The sequence below is a fragment of the Dendrobates tinctorius genome, unplaced genomic scaffold (assembly GCF_039654945.1).
Source record: "Dendrobates tinctorius isolate UK_male_01 unplaced genomic scaffold, ASM3965494v1 ptg000028l, whole genome shotgun sequence".
Classification (NCBI taxonomy): domain Eukaryota; kingdom Metazoa; phylum Chordata; class Amphibia; order Anura; family Dendrobatidae; genus Dendrobates; species Dendrobates tinctorius.
In genome coordinates, this window is record NW_027361696.1 from 22,313,436 (window position 1) to 22,334,588 (window position 21,153).

The 21,153-nt window shown below is 44.5% G+C and overlaps 1 protein-coding gene across 24 annotated transcripts in view; it reads left to right on the top strand.

The window, feature by feature from the left end:
* The window catches only part of LOC141085206 (uncharacterized), a 144,940-nt gene that overhangs the window by 117,793 nt on the left and 5,994 nt on the right, over positions 1–21,153 (top strand). For all 24 annotated transcript variants that reach the window (XM_073570453.1, XM_073570452.1, XM_073570451.1 and 21 more), the window contains 3 exons: positions 7,823–7,879; positions 7,982–8,008; positions 8,145–8,186. In XM_073570453.1, coding sequence (XP_073426554.1) covers positions 7,823–7,879; positions 7,982–8,008; positions 8,145–8,186 — 126 coding nt within the window. The remainder of the gene's footprint in view (positions 1–7,822; positions 7,880–7,981; positions 8,009–8,144; positions 8,187–21,153) is intronic.

Genomic DNA, 21,153 nt, shown 5'->3' on the forward strand with positions numbered 1-21,153 from the left:
GTATCCCCGGATAACATGTATGGATAGCGTACACATTCAAAATATATGTCTCAGGAGGCAGGCTCAAACGGTGTTAGGCCCAGTATGGATTGCACGTGATTGCACAAAGGTTAGAAAGGGTACCGTATCCCCAGATAACATGTATGGATAGCGTACACATTCAAAATATATGTCTCAGGAGGCAGGCTCAGACGGTGTTAGGCCCAGTATGGATTGCACGTGATTGCACAAAGGTTAGAAAGGGTACCGTATCCCCAGATAACATGTATGGATAGCGTACACATTCAAAATATATGTCTCAGGAGGCAGGCTCAGACGGTGTTAGGCCCAGTATGGATTGCACGTGATTGCACAAAGGTTAGAAAGGGTACCGTATCCCTGGATAACATGTATGGATAGCGTACACATTCAAAATATATGTCTCAGGAGGCAGGCTCAGACGGTGTTAGGCCCAGTATGGATTGCACGTGATTGCACAAAGGTTAGAAAGGGTACCGTAACCCCAGATAACATGTATGGATAGCGTACACATTCAAAATATATGTCTCAGGAGGCAGGCTCAGACGGTGTTAGGCCCAGTATGGATTGCACGTGATTGCACAAAGGTTAGAAAGGGTACCGTTTCCCCGGATAACATGTATGGATAGCGTACACATTCAAAATATATGTCTATACATCAGGAGGCAGGCTCAGACGGTGTCAGGCACAGTATGGATTTGACGGCCCAGATTACACAGCGGAGGAGCAGGGAGAGGTAAAGATTGCAAATGCTGGGGCCCTGCCCAAGCAAGGGGGGCCCACTCGTGGGCGTCGGTACTGGCACTGGGCCCCTCATAGTACAGCGGTGTGTCTGACGGCGGGTGTGCACCACAACCGTCAGAGACACTTGATTGCACTATGAGGGACCCTGTGCCAGTGCCCGCGCCCAAGAGTCGGCCTACCCACCTGTCCAGGGCAACGGCACTCGCACGGTGTCGTGCGCTAGGTGGTGACCCTGGCCATGGGGGGGGAGGCAGCACAGTTAGGGAGTTTTAGAAAGTGGCATATGTTGATGTTGGACATTCAGCTGATGCAAAAGGCGAAATAGGTGAAGTACCAGGAAGAGGTGGACCAAAGCAAGCCATTTTTCTGTCACCCTATGTGTCATCAGGGGAAGGTGGGACAAAATCCTTGGAAACCCATGCGTGGTTCATTTTAATGAAGGTTAGATCATCCACATTTTGGGTTGACAGACGGGTCCTTTTTTCTGTCAGGATTGATCCAGCTGCACTGAAGACTCTTTCCGATAGCACACTTGCAGCTGGGCAAGCGAGCTCCTGTAAGGCATATTGGGCCAATTCAGGCCAGGTGTCCAGTTTAGCGGCCCAATAGTCAAAGGGGAATGACCTGTGTGGGAGAACATCGATATGGGAGGAAAAGTAGTTTGTAACCATAGTTGACAACTGCTGTCTCCTGTCACTTTCCATCGATGCAGTATTACCAGTTGTGTGAGCGGTATTTGAAAAATCAGTCCACAACATTGTCATGAAACCCCTGTCTCCAACGCCACTTCTGCTGTGTGCACCACGAACACCTCTGCCAAGCTGCCCCCGGCCCATACGGCTCGTGTGAGAACCATCACCGCTGCTGTGTGCTGGGAATGCCTCAAGCAACCGATTTACCAGAGTTGCTTGTTTATTAGCCAATATTAGGTCAAGGTTCTCCTGTGGCATGATGTTTTGTAATTTGCCTTTATAGCGTGGATCCAGGATGCTGGCCAACCAGTAGTCGTCATCGTTCATCATTTTGGCAATGCGGGGGTCCCTTTTTAGGATCCGCAAGGCATAATCTGACATGTGGGCCAATGTTCCCGGTGTCAATGATGCACTGCGAGTGCTGGGTGGAGGAGCACTTTCTAGCAAATCCACATCCCTCCAGTCACGCACAAACCCTGTACCAGACCTTGCCACGCCAACATTTTCACTTGCCCCACGAGATGCATCCTCCTCCCCTAAGTAATCATCCCCATCATCCTCCTCCTCCTCTTCTTCCTCCACCTCGTCCAGGAGAGGTCCCTGAGCAGACAATGGCTGAATGTCATCAAGGATTCCCTCCTCCTCTTCCTCCTCATCAACATTGGCTGCAGACGCCTGCTCCTTAAGGTGCATCAAAGTTTGCATGAGCAGACGCATAAGTGGGATGCTCATGCTTAGGATGGCGTCGTCTGCGCTTACCAGCCGTGTGCATTCCTCAAAACACTGAAGGACTTTACAAAGGTCTTTCAGCTTCGACCACTGCACACCTGTCAACTCCATGTCTGCTCTCAAAGTGCCTGGCCGTGTATCCTCCCACAAATGCATTATGGCCTGCCTCTGCTCGCACAGCCGCTCCACCATGTGCAGGGTGGAGTTCCACCTTGTTGCAATGTCGATAATGAGGCGGTGGTTGGGAAGGTGGAGCAATCGCTGCAGCTTCTGCATATGAACGGAGTGTACAGGCGACCGGCGGATGTGCGCGCACAGTCTTCGCACCTTCTGGAGCAGGGCTCTTAACTCCGGATAATTTTTGAGGAAGCACTGCACCACCAGGTTCAAGGTGTGAGCCAAGCAAGGTATGTGGCTGAGTTTTGAAAGGGCTATGGCTGCCACAAAATTACGGCCGTTATCACTAACTACCTTGCCTACCTCAAGATGTACACTGCCCAGCTATGACTCAGTTTGTCGCTTCAAGTACTCGGCCAGCACCTCGGCGGTGTGTCTGTCGCCCAAACACATCATCTGCAACACAGCCTGCTGACGCTTTCCACTAGCTGCTCGATAGGGGGACACATCGTGTGCAACAGTGGCAGCTGCAGATGGAGTGCTCGTACGACTGCGCTCTGTGGACGAGCTTTCGCTTCTGGAGGAGGAGGAGGAGGAGGAGGGTCGAACGCCTACAGCCAACTGTTTCCTATACCGTGGGCTAGGCAGCACTGTCCCACCACCGCTGTCCCCTGTGGACCCTGCATCCACCACATTAACCCAGTGCGCAGTGATGGACACGTAACGGCCCTGGCCATGTCGACTGGAACATGCATCAGTTGTGAGGTGCACCTTTCCGCTCACTGACTGCTTGAGTGCATGGACAATGCGGTCTTTCACATGATGGTGGAGGGCTGGGATGGCTTTGCGAGAGAAGAAGTGGCGACTGGGTAGGTCATAGCGTGGTACTGCATAGGCCATGAGTTCGCGGAAAGCTGTGCTTTCCACCAACCGAAAGGGCATCATCTCAAACGAGATTAGTTTGGCAATGTGGGCGTTCAAACCCAGTGTACGCGGATGAGAGACTGAGTACTTTCTTGACCTACTCATAGTGTCTGGGAGGGTGAGCTGGACTTGAGAGCTGCATATGGTGGAAGTAGCGGTGGACAGGGCGGACTGAGAGAGGGTTGATGATGGTGATGGAGTTGGTGTTCTTTCTGATGGCCTAGAATCAGTCTTTCATTGATATAACAGTGGGATTCCCTGACTGCTGTGGTCTTGCAACGACACCTCAACATTTGCTGCTGTGCTAACTGGTGGGCTTACAGTGGGGGAAACAATGTAGCGTTGCTGACTACCTTCGTTGTGATCAGTTGCACATGTGGCACTTGAGGTTTGGTGTTGTGTCCACGCTTGCAAGTGCATGCTGGTTAAATGTCTAAGCATGCAACTGGTATTCAAATTTTTCAGATTTTTCCCTCGGCTAAAGGTCTTTGCGCACTTCTTACAGATAACCTTGGCCTGATCATGAGGATTTTGGTCAAAAAAGTGCCACACTGCACTCTTCCTACTTTGGCAGACATTTTGCGGCCTAGCACGCTGTGATCTTTTGACCCTCTGGACAAGCTGTCCAGCAACTCTTTTGATGTTTGGAACCTGTCTTTGGAGTGCTCCGGGCCTGCCAGATAACAGCTGTTGCGATGTCGATGTCTGCTGTGGATGCTCCTCATCTGAGCTATTGGAAGCAGCACCCTCTTCCCCCAATGGATGCCAATCTGGGTCAACAACTGGGTCATCCATCACCTCCTCTTCTATGTCATGTGCACCTTCCTCTGTGTCACCGTGTATGGTGGTATAGTGTGCGGGAAGGGGCACCTGAGTCTCATCAGGGTCAGAATCTGGCTCTGTACACTGCGAGGACAATGTAGTGCTCTGAGTGAATGTACCAGCAGAATCATCCATCAGCGGCTGTGCATCAGTGCACTCCATGTCAGATTCATCTTGGCCTGGGTAATTCACCATTTGACTTGATAATCCAGGCATGGTATGTGAAAACAGCTCCATGGAGTAATCAGTAGTATGGCCTGCGTCATCCTTCAATCTTGGTTGGGGTGAAGGACACAAGGAAAGGTGTGGTTCATGAACATGAGCCTCCAATGACGACTCAGTGCTTTTACTTTTTACAACTGAAGAAGAGGAGGCGATAGAGCTGGAGGCTGAGTCAGCAACGTAAGACAAAACTTTTTCCTGATGCTCTGGCTTTAAAAGCGGTTTGCCAACTCCTAGAAAACTAAGCGTTCGAGGCCTTATGTAGCCAGACGATGACGCAGGGTCAGCACCTCCTGCATTCGGTCCTATTTTGCTCTTGCCACTACCATCAGATCCACCACCAACACCATCATTACCAGCTGCCAACCCCTGCCCAATTCCACGGCCTCTTCCACCAGCCTTCCTCATTTTTGGTAGAAATGTAGACAAAATCCAACAAACTATATAGTAATGTAAAACAAGGTACAAGGTGTCTATAGGACAGGGGAGATTTTGAATTTCTGCAGACACTGGACACTTTTGGATTGTGTGAGGCCCACTGATATCTGAGCGCTATGTGACATGCTCGATGGCACAGCTGTGACCAAAGTGACTAGAGGATAAGGGAGATTTTGAATCTCTGCACACACTTTTGGACACTGGACACTTTTGGATTGTGTGAGGCCCACTGATATCTGAGCGCTATGTGACAGGCTCGATGGCACAGCTGTGACCAAAGTGACTAGAGGATAAGGGAGATTTTGAATCTCTGCACATACTTTTGGACACTGGACACTTTTGGATTGTGTGAGGCCCACTGATATCTGAGCGCTATGTGACAGGCTCGATGGCACAGCTGTGACCAAAGTGACTAGAGGATAAGGGAGATTTTGAATCTCTGCACACACTTTTGGACACTGGACACTTTTGGATTGTGTGAGGCCCACTGATATCTGAGCGCTATGTGACAGGCTCGATGGCACAGCTGTGACCAAAGTGACTAGAGGATAAGGGAGATTTTGAATCTCTGCACACACTTTTGGACACTGGACACTTTTGGATTGTGTGAGGCCCACTGATATCTGAGCGCTATGTGACAGGCTCGATGGCACAGCTGTGACCAAAGTGACTAGAGGATAAGGGAGATTTTGAATCTCTGCACACACTTTTGGACACTGGATGGACACTTTTGGATTGTGTGAGGCCCACTGATATCTGAGCGCTATGTGACAGGCTCGATGGCACAGCTGTGACCAAAGTGACTAGAGGATAAGGGAGATTTTGAATCTCTGCACACACTTTTGGACACTGGACACTTTTGGATTGTGTGAGGCCCACTGATATCTGAGCGCTATGTGACAGGCTCGATGGCACAGCTGTGACCAAAGTGACTAGAGGATAAGGGAGATTTTGAATCTCTGCACACACTTTTGGACACTGGACACTTTTGGATTGTGTGAGGCCCACTGATATCTGAGCGCTATGTGACAGGCTCGATGGCACAGCTGTGACCAAAGTGACTAGAGGATAAAGGAGATTTTGAATCTCTGCACACACTTTTGGACACTGGACACTTTTGGATTGTGTGAGGCCCACTGATATCTGAGCACTATGTGACAGGCTCGATGGCACAGCTGTGACCAAAGTGACTAGAGGATAAGGGAGATTTTGAATCTCTGCACACACTTTTGGACACTGGACACTTTTGGATTGTGTGAGGCCCACTGATATCTGAGCGCTATGTGACAGGCTCGATGGCACAGCTGTGACCAAAGTTACTAGAGGATAAGGGAGATTTTGAATCTCTGCACACACTTTTGGACACTGGACACTTTTGGATTGTGTGAGGCCCAATGAATATCTGAGCGCTATGTGACAGGCTCGATGGCACAGCTGTGACAAAAGTGACTAGAGGATAAGGGAGATTGGATTGCTTTTAAAAAAGCAGTTTGCGGAGCAGTGGGTAAACAGCAATGCAGGAATGTCAGGAAGCCTTAGAAGGCAGCCCAACAACCAACACCACTGATACACCACTATATAGCCTCCCCTTGCACTGCACACACAGTGACTGGTGTGTTGTGCAGGCCAAATTGCTAGCAGCAGAAGCAGTTTTTTTTTCTTCTCAGCAGGACAAAAAAAAAAAAATTGGGATTGCTTTTAAAAAAGCAGTTTGTGGAGCAGTGGGTAAACAGCAATGCAGGAATGTCAGGAAGCCTTAGAAGGCAGCCCAACAACCAACACCACTGATACACCACTATATAGCCTCCCCTTGCACTGCACACACAGTGACTGGTGTGTTGTGCAGGCCAAATCGCTAGCAGCAGAAGCAGTTTTTTTGTCTTCTTCCCTGCCTAACGCTCTCCCTACAGAATCAGCAGCAACCTCTCCCTATACTAAGATCGGCAGAAGTAAGATGGCGGTCAGCGTGCATGCCCTTTTATACCCCCTGTGACGCCCACCAAAGCAAGCCAATCACTTGCATGCCCTTCTGAAAGATGGTGGTGACCCGTGCCTATGTCATCACGTTGCCCACAGTGTCCGTGGATCCTGATTGGCTGAAAAAGAGCGCAAAACAAACTTTTGAAACGCGACTTTGGCGCGTAAGTCGCCGACCTCGTGGCCGACCTCATCCTAGGGTCGGGTTTCGTTTCATGAAACCTGACTTTGCCAAAAGTCGGCGACTTTTGAATTTTTTCGACCCGTTTCGCTCAACTCTAGTCAAGAGATCTTGTTAAAGTGAGAATCAATCAACAACATAATCAACTTCATAAGTGCAAATAGACATTAGGCTAAACAAGCAAATCCAGCAAGGTAGATCCTTAAAATTCTTAATATCCCATCCATCGGCTTGATAACCACAGACGAGTTTCAGACTGTCTTTACTCAATGCAATGATGTAATGAGTAAAGACAAAGTCTGAAATGCGTCTGCATTATCTATGTGATGGTTTTATTGGACATAAAATAAGCTAAGAATTTTAAGGATCCTCGTTGCTGGATTTCCTTCTTTATCTACCAGGAAATTTGCCATACTACAAGATTTCCGTCAAATCAGGATATTCTGCTTGGCAAACGTGAAGTTGTTTTATATGTTTGACTCGTTGAAATTGTTAATCACAGATATACTTCTAGAATTATGTGATGTAAACAGAGCCTTATAGCGAAAAAGCAAAAACACCAAAAATGTAGAGATGAGCAAATAGATTCGAGGAAAACTGAATTTCCCTCCAATTTTCCCCCAAAATCTAAATCGTCAAAACTTTTTTTGTCATAGACTTTGTCCAAATTCAGCAGATGGCTACAAATTTGATGTTCAAAGAGATTGAAAAAAAATATTAATACTCACTTATTCACCTGTCACACCACCAAGGTGCATTCAGTCCTTCTTTCCTGCATATTTACTATGCATCGGGGCTCTCAGGCTTGAGTAGATCTTTAGCACATGACCTGTAATGGGTCAGGGAAATATTATAATTTTTTTTTTCACCCAATGATTATTAAACTCTGGGTTCTGGCGACACACTAAAGCATAATAATTTATCATGAAAACTGTAAGTTGTGCTATTTATTCTTTAGTAAATGGTGCCCCAGAAGGAATTCAGGGAACAGCAGGACAGCAGCAGATACAAACGAGTAAGTCAACACAAGTATAGTATTGTAACGTGAAAATTGCATTTCTTTTAAAAAATAAATTTTTAAGTTCAAATAAACAGCCAATAATTTTTTTACTTTCAGACATAAAGGGAGGGTTACCAACGACAGGTGATGTATAAAAATAAATTTGTGTAAATCATTCTTGAGCTTTGCTTGTAATACCTTGTCTGACCACATGGAGTGCTGTTTGTAGGGTAGGAAAAATATCCAGCAAGTAGTAACACCTTTCTTTTCTTGTTAATAGGAAAAATGACATTTACATATGAAGAAAATGGAAAACAAAATGGTGAGGGTTTTAAAATACCAATTACATTAATGTTTATGAGTGCAAACCTTGTTAGGTTATATTTTAAAGAATATATTTTATAATGATCCTAAATCAAAGAAATGTGTGAGTGATAATCCCTTAGGAGCAATTGTTATAATTATCGGTACATAAAGAATATAGCAACCAATCAGACACTTGTCACTTGCACAGTTTTTGAAGGAATTTGACAGGATTTTGTACCAAACATCTTGGAGAACGGCCTCAGATCTTCTGTGAATGAGTCTTGTGTGGATCCTTCTGTTTCTTCATGTGATCCCAGACAGACTGAATTATGTGAGATCAGGGCTCTGTGGAAGCCAAGTCATCATTTCCAGAACTCCTTCTTAATTACATTGACTGGATGGTTAGGTTTGGTGTCCAGCTGTAGAATAAATTTAAAGCCAGTCAGATGCCCCCTGATGGTATTACATGATGGTTAAGTATCTGCCTGGATTTTTTAACATTAAGGGCACCAAAAATGGACAATGTTGGACTATGATTGCAATGATAATCAAAGGAAACTTAGTGCAGCAGTTCAAAGACTCAACATGATTGCTTGTCTTTGAAATTGGAAGGTATCCAACAGTGCCATCAACTCAGAACTCAAAAACATGTAGGGAAACCAGATTAATGGTGCACATAGGGTAAGTATGGAAAAGCTTAAAAGACATGAGAAAGTGCTCACACTTGGGAGTTGTACTACTTGGGGACAACTCTAATACTGGCAAATAGTGTAAAGTGGCTGGATTATGTTGCTACCGGTGCCCTCAAACCTCAGTCTAAGTGTACTTAACCATACTAGGAGAAGATGTACTCAGAAGAGACAAAAAGTATTGTTAGATAGTGATACCCTACATGAAAGAACACAGATGATGGTGCAAAGTTTCAGTCCACAACCAAATGGAGCTTTAACAATGAAGTATGATATTTGCATTATTTTTAAAAGGCTATACCAATGAATCAAATAATGTACTTCATTTTTACAGCTCCATGTGGCCATAGGTTGGATATTTCCACCACCAACAGTCTCCATCCATATCTCACTAAATGCCTTCTTTATTTTGAGGATATACCATATTTTTCAAAGTAAAAGACACATCGGACTAAGACTCATCACAAATTTTTGAGTTGATAATAGGAAAAACCATGCTTTAAATAAAATTGTAGTGTGTCTTGTGGTCAGTTTTAACAGTAGATTACCAGGGGGCAGTGGTGGCAATGGAGCAGGGTCACAGGAGGCAGGATCGCTGCTTCAGAAGTACAGAAACGGCATTAATGGTCGCACATTAGATGTCGACGCTGGTGAGTGGAGCCCCTTTGCCATTCAGTTCCCTGCAGTGGGCTTCAGGATCTGCAGATTGAGATATCAGGAAACAAGATCTTGTCTCGAGATCTCAACCTGCACATGCGCCACCTGAGGTGGCCATTCTCCAGAAGCACACTGTCTCGACTCCCGGGTATTACTGCTGCGGAGAGAGCTGCACACAGCAGCAGGGGAGCTGAGAGCAGAGTGGCGGGGAACTCACCAGGGACAAACAGGACCTGATCCATGTGACAGAGAAGGAGGTGGTTGGGGAGGAGCCAGACACAGGGGTGCAGAGGAGACCATAAACACAGGAGAATAATCAGAGAAGCTGAGACCAGAAACAGGAGATCACGAAGTACCAATGGGGTGAGACAGGCGATTGTCAGAAGGGAAGCCAGAGGTCAAAAAGCCAGAATGAGCAGTGCGAAACAATAGGGACAAACTGTAACGTAGTAACAATAGCCAAGCCAGGAGGTCAGAACCGAAGAAGACAATAGTGCCAAAACGTGAGACAGAGGACAGAGTAAGAGGACACACCAGGTCATACACGTGAGGCAATCATGCAACGCAGTATACATGCACACCGGGGGGTCAGACACACAGTCAGAGCAACAGTATAGCTGACAGGAATTCCTAGTCTGGAGTGAGTTTAAATACCCCTCCCAGATCCAAAGGGAGGCTAGCAAAAGTTAACCCTGAGAGAGCAGGACATTAACCATGTCCTATACCATGACACACACTGCAGGGAATTGAATGAGCACCTAGATCTAATGAGCACCCAGTCACCCCATCATCAGCACACTCCTGTCGCTGCCGGCCTCCTGAACCAGTGATTCTGCCTCCTGTGACCCCACTCTGTCACCGCCCACCCATCCGGTGAGCTCGCTTTGGCTTACAAGATGCATCCAAATTGTGAAATATTTGGCAGTAACTGAAGATCATCAAAAAAATTAAGGGCTAGGAAGCAGCACGATAATGAGGGTCTGCAGGAGCAGTGACGCACGGCTGAGGTTACTTGCAAGTTTGTGGCTGCATTTCAGTAAAATGATGTAGTCACATGAAGAGACAGAAGGATCCGCACAAACCTCATGCACATATGTGGGCTCAGTTCTCCAAGATGTTTGGAACAACCTCTCTGCAAAAATTTTGCGCAAGTCTACCTAGAAAAATATATGCTATTTTTAAGGCAAAGGGTGATCACACCAAATACTGATTAGATTTATCTTTCATTTATTTATTTAACTTTTTTGCATTTTGTTAATTTATAGAAATAAACTATTAACATTTGTATTTTTGAAAATTTTTTTCGTTTTTTGTTTCACACTTGACTAAAATTTTTGTACAATATAGTGGTGAAAAAAATCTGAAATTTGTAAAACAAAATGTGTTTTTTGTTGCCATTTTCTATTTTCCATAACATTTTTATTATTGATCATTGCTCCAGTAAGAGACTTGGTTTTTGAGTGGCGTGCTGACGTTTTTATTGAGTTGTAGAAGACGTTTTGATACATTTTTTTTCTTTTTACACCCAATAGGGCAAAAAAAAAACTAATATTGATGTTTTGATTTTTTTTTCTTTACACTGCTACCTACTTGGGGTACTAATTTTAGATTTTTATAGATTGGACTTTTATGGACTTGGCAATACCAAATATACTTATATTTTTTATTCTCTATTTTTAATGGGGAAAAGGTGGGTGATACAAAATTTTATATATATATTTTTTCTTTTAAAATTTTTTTTTTTAATTTTACTCTACTTTTTCATCGCCTTGAAGACCTGCTGAGCCTGTAGTTGTTTGATTGCTTTTCCTATAACTTGCAATATGTATTTTAGTATATAGACAAAATATCAGGGAAGCATCCAGTAGGCAGTGGCTGCCTTGACAATCAGCATCATTTAATAGGGGCTTATGGGTGCCAAAGCTCATGCACCAATAAACTCATCAATGAAATTCTGCTGTCAGTGATTGACAGTGCCATTTATTTAGGACCAGCGACGACGCGGGTAGCAAGCGCGCACATCGCTTAGTTACCTGCTGTGTACCTTAGATACCAGCGTGCTGGCGCTGGGAGCTGGTAACCAAGGTAAACAGCAGTTTTCTAAGCGCCGCACGGTGCTTAGAAACCCGCTGTTTACCTTGGTTACCAGCTCCCAGCGCCAGCACGCTGGTATCTAAGGTACACAGCGGGTTTTAGAAACCTGCTGTTTACCTTGGTTACCAGCTCCAGTTCGCTGATTGTTGGTCTCCCGCCTGCCACACGCAGCAATGCTTGCTGGCCAGCGTGAGACCAACGATTAAAAAAATGTCCAGGGCTTTCGAGCATGATCAGCGATACCCGGCAGAGGGGCCGGTCGCTGATACGTGTCACGCACAGCGATATCGCTGGTGAGATCGCTTTTGCATCACAAAACTTGTGACTCAGCAGCGATCTCGCTAGCGATCTCGCTGTGTGTGACGGGGGCTTTAGACTGTCTTGTTTAGAGTCATTTTTGATCTTGACACTTGCAGTAAGATGTCATCTATATGTCACATGTCTGGGAGAAGATGAGAAAACAATTCCCTCAAAGGTGTGGCCTTTTGGCTTAGTGAAGTCTATAATATCGGCATTGGTGCTTCATTGACCAATTTAGATTCAAAACAATATTATTCGATGAAAAAAGCCCCCAAGATGTTAATCTAACTACAAGTTCCATTTATAGGGTGGAGAAGAACCACAGCCCAAGGAAGAGTCTTTGTTGTGTTCTTTTTACAGAACACATTAGGCAAAGCAGTCCCCATATGGAGAATCATGATTACTGGGACTTCTTCACCTTCCACCTCAGTATCTATATTCATTAATATTTCTGATTTCAAGAAAGATATCAAAGTTGGGAAAGGAGAAACAGTGATATTTGATTACCCAAATCCCCAGCAAATTACAGGATCAGGGACATCTCCCGGTAGCATGATGATTACAGCCAATGCCGACATCACTGTGATGTCCTGTAACTTTAATGGAACCAGCAGAGATGTTGCTTTGCTTTACCCAGATGAGCAGTGGGGAACTGAATACTATGTAATCACACCGATCGATAAACCTTCGAAACCCTATGCAGTGTTTGCTGTTCTTGCTCATGCAATATTAACAACAGTCACCATCATTGTCAGTGGAAGTGTAAGTTACAATGGGAAGAACTATAATAAGGGTGACACCATGATCGTAGATCTGGAGCTGTTACAAGTCCTACAGTTGCAAAGTAAAGATGACCTCTCTGGAACCAGGCTGACCTCTCAATATCCTGTGGCCGTCCTATCTGGCCATTCATGTGTTCCTGGTAATGGAGGTTGAAGCCATGTTTATGAGCAGCTCCTGCCTGTAAATAAATGGGGAACTTCCTACTTTGTTCCAGGATTTTCCTTCCAGTCTAATTACGATTTAGCTTATGTCTTGCCTTCTAAATCCACTTATCTTGAGCGCCAATTAGGTGTAAAAAAATAAAGACCAACCTGGAAGCAGGAAAAATTATCACATTTGAGGTCTCTGCTTCCAAGCCCTTATCCTTCCACAGCACAGAGAGAATTCAGGTCTTGCTTTATAACACTGGTGGAAATTTTGAAGTCAAACCCTTTGGATCTTTCCTGACCAGTATCCCGGACATTGAATTCTTCAACTTTAATTATAGCCTCATTGGACAGAGGGATTTTGACACTGGTTTGGCGATTATTATAGCGAAGAACTCGAGGGTATCTGAGGGAAACCTCTAAAAAATACAAAGTGTTAGCCATTCGCTCAATCCGAATATTCCTGGTTAGAATATAGTTATGGTGGAGGCTTCAGTTCCAACACAGTCCAACATCCCACAACACCTTTCGGTCTCCTAACTATTGGATACTCAAAGGAAATGGCGTATGGATCAATGGCAGTGGGTATATAATGTGTATATGTCATATTCTTCAGTATTTCACATCTATTGTGTCTGGTTTTCGGACTAGTCTTACTCTTGACCATTTTTTACTTTGCCTTCCAGCTCCTAGTGCTCCATTAACTGAAATAAAGGCTAAATCACACCTGTACTTCAATAACCTGAAATAAAAACTATTTGTAGCAAGTCACAATAAAAAGTAAATGTAAATAACCTCCAACTACTTAGCAGGTAAAAAAAATAATGGCGATGATGAATTAGAACAATTATCAGCACCATCAGATTTTCCATGAAATAACAACTGAGGACTCTGAAGACTAGAAGAATCCTATAATTAATATTGGGTAATATGTGGCCTTCTGGTCAATCTGAGCGATAATATAAGGGGATAGTAGAAAGCAAGAAATGAGGACTCCATCTCTTTATTTGTTAACTCAAAATTTCCAAAAATGGGTTTTCTGCACTGAAAATTCCCTTTTAGAACAATGGACCCCAGTTGATCCTTGTAAAGTAAACTATCAAAGGTGGCTAGAACTCCCCCCTACTCCAGCATCAGCTCCCCGCCGCCACTCCAGTCTCTGTATTTGGCTGCAGCAGTGACATCACATCATCGTTGCAGCCAATCACTGGGCTCATCTGCTCTGCTAATGTGGATAACTACAGCTACTAATCTCTGTGATTGGCTGCAGCGGTAATGTGATCTGGACCCAAAACAAAACATTAGCATAGAGCCAGCACCTGATCAGGGAATGGTGAGTACTGCCTGTGTTTGCTATCTCACATTATTAAAATCGATTGGGTCCACTTTTTTAGCAGTGTAAAACCCTTTTAAGGCTTAGAACAAATGATTGGATAACCGTAAATAACGCAAAAAATTAGTCAATCCTGAATGAATTCTTTTCTTTCAGTTCCATCACCATTGCCTGTGCCAAGAAAGATTGCCAGTAATCCTTTTGTACTCTTAGCAGAAGCCTAAAGCCTGAACATGGACTGGATAGATTGTATATAGATGTGCAGTAGGTTGCGCTTGCACAATATAGATTGTATAGTCAATGAATCAAGACTCATGTAGAATCAGATATCCTCATTTACATACCTTGTTGAGTAATAGCTTGTTCATCTGACACTCAATTTGTTTTAGTCAACGGCACTACAGATGGGCAAATCTGCCAACATGTTTTAGATCTGTTTAAATTTGGTCAAGAAATTCAATTTGCATTGAATGAGCCCCAATTGCCATAAAAAAAAACAAACTTTGTTATGGACTAAGTTTTCTGTCCCCACTTAAGGCAATTGAAGGTGTGTAGTATGGCGATGGTGTGAGAAGTCCTACCTTTGTGTCCTTGAAGCAGGGCAGACAGGACCAGGTGTCACTCCTGGGTGGATGGATTCAAACATGGACACAGAGATGAATCAGGGGTGGTTTATTTTAATTATAACACAAAGACGTGAAGTGGTGCGATGCAGATGGTACAAGTAGACGTTACTGTGGTTATCTTGTGGGTGTTCACCCCTGGAGCCACTACTGAGTGATCAAAATACTTTGCTTTCTGCAGCCCAAAAGAGTTATTTACTTCTTATTCGGCGGCTGGAAGTAAAATGGATGCCAGGAAGTGAGATCGTACACAAGGCTGCAGGACAATCCCCCGTGCTAGAAAAATTTAAAAGGAGAAGCGAGGGAGAGACACAAAGCTTCTGGTCAGTAGGTGGCAGCAGTAGACAAGCATGAAAACAAGTTAATAATACAACAGTAAGATTAAAGATATGAAAAGGACATGAAGGGAAGCGCACACTTCCCTCCCCATCAGAAATTCACTTTGTGGATTTCACGACAAAAGTCTATAACAAACAGTCTGTAAAGGAAAAGCATGTTAAAATGCAACATAAAACATAACTCAAGTCCATATCAAGAGGAAGACTCAGAGGTTCAAACTGGTACTGTTCATTCTGCAGGGATGCTCTTGCCAGGCAACAACAGAAAAAGTTCATGGATGGGTCTTGTAAAAGTCTTTGCCTCACCTTTCCTGACGTCCTTCAATTCTTGTTGTATGAAGTTGGCTATCTCCACTGCCAACACGGTCCCACACAGTTCGATTAGTTTTGCTTGTTGGGTCCCATCACTTACAGGTAAGCAACCACTGCTATTGCCTCTGTGGAAGCTTCTGAGAAGACGTGGAGATCCTTCCTTATACTAAAGGCGAGTGATGTTTTGATGTAGCGTCTTGGGATGTGGATGTTGTTCAAGCTGCATAAAGACTTTTTCCAGGCTTCCCAGAATTGTCTCAGCAGGGATTTGCCTTGTATGGTGATGGGCGCTACAAATCCCAGCAGGTCGAATAAGCTGTTCACTACAGAAAGGACATCACGTTTTGTGAATGGCTTGCCTGAGCAACTTACTTGAAATCTGAAGGAGTCGGCTGCAAGATCCCACCTGAAACCTAGGCTCCTCTGCGCGTGAGGACTATCTAGCCCCAAGTCGATGTCCTTAAACCCGGGCGCGTGATCACCTCACTCGAAGGCTCTCATTACAACCGGGCGGTTTGAAGAAATTTTGTGTAACCTGAGTTTAGCCTGGAACAGCATACCTTGAGTTCTTTTAAGCAAATTGATTCCTGCTTCTGCGGTGGGAAGTGATTTGAGCCCATCATCTACATAAAAGCCTTTCTCTACAAAGTCTCTGGCATCTGTTCTGTACTTGGACTCTCCATCTAATGCAGTTCTCCAAAGGCCATAAGTTGCAACTGCATACAATATTCCATCATCTCTTCATTGGTATTGATGTCCTTGTACTGCAGAAATCTGAGAAAGTTCCGCTAGTCTTCTCTGACTAGAAAACAGTGGAACATTTGTTCAATATCGATGGTGATGGTAACAAGCTCTTCACTGAGCCTCATCAATACTCCTACCATGTTGTTTGTTAGGTTGGTGTCACGGAGTGACCTGTCCTCTGTGCCGCGACCCGCAGGATGGCACTAACACCAGGACACACAAGGGGAACACCGGGGACAATAGTTACTACGGTGAGCCCTGCAATAGGGAATGGGGACGTGGAGACCTCCTGCAGTCCCCTGAGGCAGTGTCCCTGAACACTCCTAATGTTCCCTATACAGGCTCTTCACCTGTCGCCGAGCTGGATACCTTAATCCCTAGCTTGCCCTGCACCTATTCCTTACTAGTGAACTGGATGGTGCAGACACTAATCCCACCGCTGTACTAATACACACAAAGGAATAATATAACAAAACAGGGAAAACACAACTTAGCTTTGCTCTTTTGCTATTGCTCCAAGCAACAGAGTACGGCACCCAGATACAGCTTCCAGTTGAATAGCTGTTACTCCAAAGCTCTGGCTGAGCTGCAAGGAACTCCTCTCAATAGCTCCTTTCTCCACCAAGGTTGGTTGGGAATGAACAATATCACCAACAGTGATTGAGAACACCTGACATTCCTTTATAGGTAGGAGCCAGGGTAATCACACCTGCTTGGTAATTTACGTGTAATAACCCCAGCGGCCACCGGGTGCAAAACCAGAACTAAAGCAACTACAGTGCTGTAACCCTAGAGGCCACCGGGGGTAAAACTAGAACTGAAGGAACTACAGTATAATTACCCTAGCGGCCATCGGGGGCAAAACTAACCTTAAGCCAAAGGCTTAAAGGAAAAAAAAAAAAGTTAATGGTGCAAAATCTGTCACAATCCAACATGAATCGTGACAGTTGGGACCTGTGAGGAGAACATCATTAAGGGATGCACCTTGATGCTTGGCACTGGAGGCAAAGACAACCCTGATTTGATTGGGTTTGCGTGGGTGGTATACTCAGAATGAAGTCAAATACCAGCACTCTTCGTTCTTCTTTAAGGATGGAGCAGGTTCTGTGTGGTTTTTGCAGAATATCTTGTCCATAAAGGCAATGTTGTGATCTCTCATTTCAAGCTTGCTGTTCATGGTATGCTGAAGAGAATTAAATCTAGACAGAGCTTGTTCCAGATTGTTTGGGAGTCTTACCCTAGTAGCTCGGAAGGGTAATGGAGAAACCAAGTGGTTGATTTCGTCTTTAGAGAACTCACAGTCCATTATTTTGATTAATTCTTTGTCCTCCACTGACAGGGCTACTATATCGTCATCCTTAGTTGTTTGAAAGACTGATCTTCCTAAGTTGTTGATACGTAGAGAATAAGCCATGCCAGGTGTCTGTGTGGGGTCTGGACACTTCTCTTTCACCCCGTAATGATGAGGATATGGCTTGATGAAAGTTGTGCGACCATCTCCATGTACGTAAGTCTTGGAGGAGTTAATTCCTGAACGATCCGCACATACATTTCCTCTGACTACCCATCCCAAGTCCCAGTCTCTGGGCGTATGGTGCATAGTCAGGCCCATTACACTGTTGACACACCTTGTGTGCCCTTAGATTGTCTCTGCCAAGCAGAAGCAGAATCTCGGCATTGACGTCCATAGGAGGAATAACACTGGTCAGGTGTCTTAGGTGTGGTTGGTGAAATGCGGCTTCAGGAGTAGGAATCTCAACCCTGTGATTGTGTATCTGGTCACATTCAATAAGGGTTGGTAGAGGTATTTCGATATCTCCATTGATAAGAGAAGCAATGAATCCCTGAGCTCTTCTGCTGCTAGTCTCTAAGCGGGCTTAGCAGGTGTTTAAGATGTAGAATTCTGATGGACCTTTAATTCCAAAGGCTTCAAAGAACTTGGGTCCTGCTAAGGACCGGTTGATTTGGTCATCTATGATGGCATACATCTTCACTGCTTTTCTGGAAGTCCCCCTGGATAGACCTTGATAAGACATATTCGGGCACAACATTTCTCCCTTTGGCCATCACCACACACATCAGAGCATGAGCATGAGATGACTGTGGCGGTGCTAGTCTGATTCTGGGGCTACCCGCCATGACTTGGAGTGGGAGCGGCGGTGGCGACAGCAGGCGATGAATCTCTGGCGAGTGGTGTTGGATGCATAGCTGAGGCTTGTTTTTTACAATGACACTCCTCACACTTGAAGACAACTTTACAGTCCTTGGCCATGTGCTCCAGTTAAGCGCAGCATCTGAAACATACCCCAAGCTCGGTGAGGACTTTCTTGCACTCCAGCAGGGTTTTGAATCTAAACCCTCTGCACTTGTTCAATGAGTGAGGTTTCTTATGAATGGGACATTCCCGATTGAAGGACTTGTCTCCCGATGAGGTGGTGTACTGTTTACCTGTGGGTACTGCAGGTGATGGGAGATTGGTCTTTCTAATGCTCACAGTGTTCTTAAAGTCTCTGCATTTCTGTATGACACCTTCATACTCTGATTATGTTGTAATTGAAGTTGCAGTGTTGAACTCTAGGAAGTCGAGGCTGGAGTCATTCCTCAGCAGGGACTGCTCGTCGATGAATCTGCAGAAGTAAATAAATGGAGGAAGGTGATGTCATGCATTATTTTATACTTTGTGACTAATGTTGCCCACTTCTCCTGCAGACTGTATGGTAGCTTCACCACAATTGGGTTCACTCCGTGCGTTGTATCCAGGTAACACAGGCTGGACAGAAGAGGATCTCTTTTGGTGAGCTACAGCTCCATGAGCAAATCACTTAGGTCTCGAAACTTGTGGACTTCCTTGAAGTTGATCTTTGAAACATTCTGAAGTCTCTTGAATAGGGCTTTCTCTATTACTTCTGCGTTGCCAAAGGTGCTTTCCAGTCTTTGCCAGGAGGCAGCAAGATCAACTTCTACTTGTCCCACTTAGACAGTTCTAAGGTTCTAAATTTGGTTTGCAGAGTCTGGGCCCAACCATTTGATCATGAGGTCAAGCTCCTGCTCTGCAGTTAGGTTGAGATTGGCAATGGCTGCCTTGAATGTTGCTTTCCAGGCCTTGTAGCTCTCTGCGCGATCATTGAATTTTGAGAGGCTGGTATTGATTAGCTCTCTGCTCACCAGCTCACCATAAACCTGGCAAACTCCGACATATTGGATTTATCACTGCTTGTTGCCACAACAACTTGTGATCCCCTTGGGTGTATGGGCTGCCTGGTGTGAAAGGGTGAGATGTTCCCGGGTAGAATGATGTTGCTGCTGTGCTGAGCTGTGGGTCAGCCTCGGATTCTGATGACTGCTGTTTGATCTGTGGAGGTGGGTCAGGAAACACTTGACAGCCAGTTTGCTGTAGTGGCTACGTTTGAGAACGCACCTCCTGGTGACTGTAATTAACTTTTTCAGGTGCTGTGGAAGGCTCTGGCACTGCATGTAGAGCTGACTTGGAGGTCTCAGCATATTGAACCTTGACATCTCTTTCCCTGTACACTGATTCTGCCTTGCTCAGATCTGAAAGGGCTTCATTGATGTCAGAGTTATTTGGAAAGGTAGTGCACCTTGTGAACAGCCTCTTGTATTTTTCTTGAGCTGTGTTCAGTTGTTCAATGGCGGCTTGTAAGCTTGCAGAGTCACCTGAAGAGGATTGAAGTCTTGACATGTGGCAGGAAAGCCGTTTCCATAGCACTTCCAGTTTGTCACATAGCTCATTCTTTGTATTGAGATAGTTTTCAATAGCCTTTATGGTCTGTTTGACAGAGCGTCTTTGTCGAACGACTTGGTCTGCTGGAAGCATGGGTTCTGCTTCCTGGTCTTCATAATGGACAGTATTGGGTTGTATTTACTCTGTTTCAGCAGTGGGGAACTGTGCAAGGTCTTTTTCAGACATTTTGATTTAAGTAGTGCTGTCTCTTTAACCCCTTCACGCCTCAGCCCTTTTTTGTTTTTGTGTTTTCGTTTTCGCCCCCCTTCTTCCCAGAACCATAACTTTTTTATTATTCCATCAATATTATTCCATCAATATGTCTATGTGAGGATTTGTTTTTTGCGGGACGAGTTGTACTTTTGAACAACACCATTGGTTTTACCATGTTGTGTACTAGAAAACAGGAAAAAAATTCAAAGTTCGGTGAAATTGCAAAGAAAAGTGCAATCCCACACTTGTTTTTTGTTTGTCTTTTTTGCTAGGTTCACTAAATGCTAAAACTGACCAACAATTTTGATTCTCCAGGTCATTACGAGTTCATAGACACCAAACATGTCTAGGTTCTTTTTTATGTAAGTGGTGAAAAAAAAATTCCAAACTTTGTAAAAAAAAAAAAAATTGTGCCATTTTCCAAGACCCGTAGCATCTCCATTTTTCGTGATCTCGATTTGTGTGAGAGCTTATTTTTTGGGCGCCAAGCTAACAGTTTTTAATGATACCAATTTGGTGACGATACGTTCTTTTGATCGCCCATTATTGCATTTTAATGCAATGTGATGGCGACCAAAAAAAGTAGTTCTGGCGTTTTGATTTTTTTCTTGCTACGCTGTTTAGCAATCAGGTTAATCCTTTTTTTATTGATAGATCGGGCGATTCTGAATGCAGCAATACCAAATATGTCTATGTTTGATTTTTTTATTGTTTTATTTTGAATGGGGTGAAAAGGGGGTGATTTGAACTTTTATATTTTTTTATTTTTTTAATATTTTTAAAACTATTTCACTTTTGGCATGCTTCAATAGCCTAAACAGGAGGCTAGAAGCTGCCATAGCTCGATCTCCTCTGCTATATAGAGGTGATGCTCAGATCACATCTATGTAGCAGAATTAGAGCATTGCTATGAGTGCTTATAGAAATCCGGCATCAACAACAATAGAGGTCTCCTTGAGAACTCTGGTTGTCATGCCGACGTACCGATGACCACCGATCATGATCACAG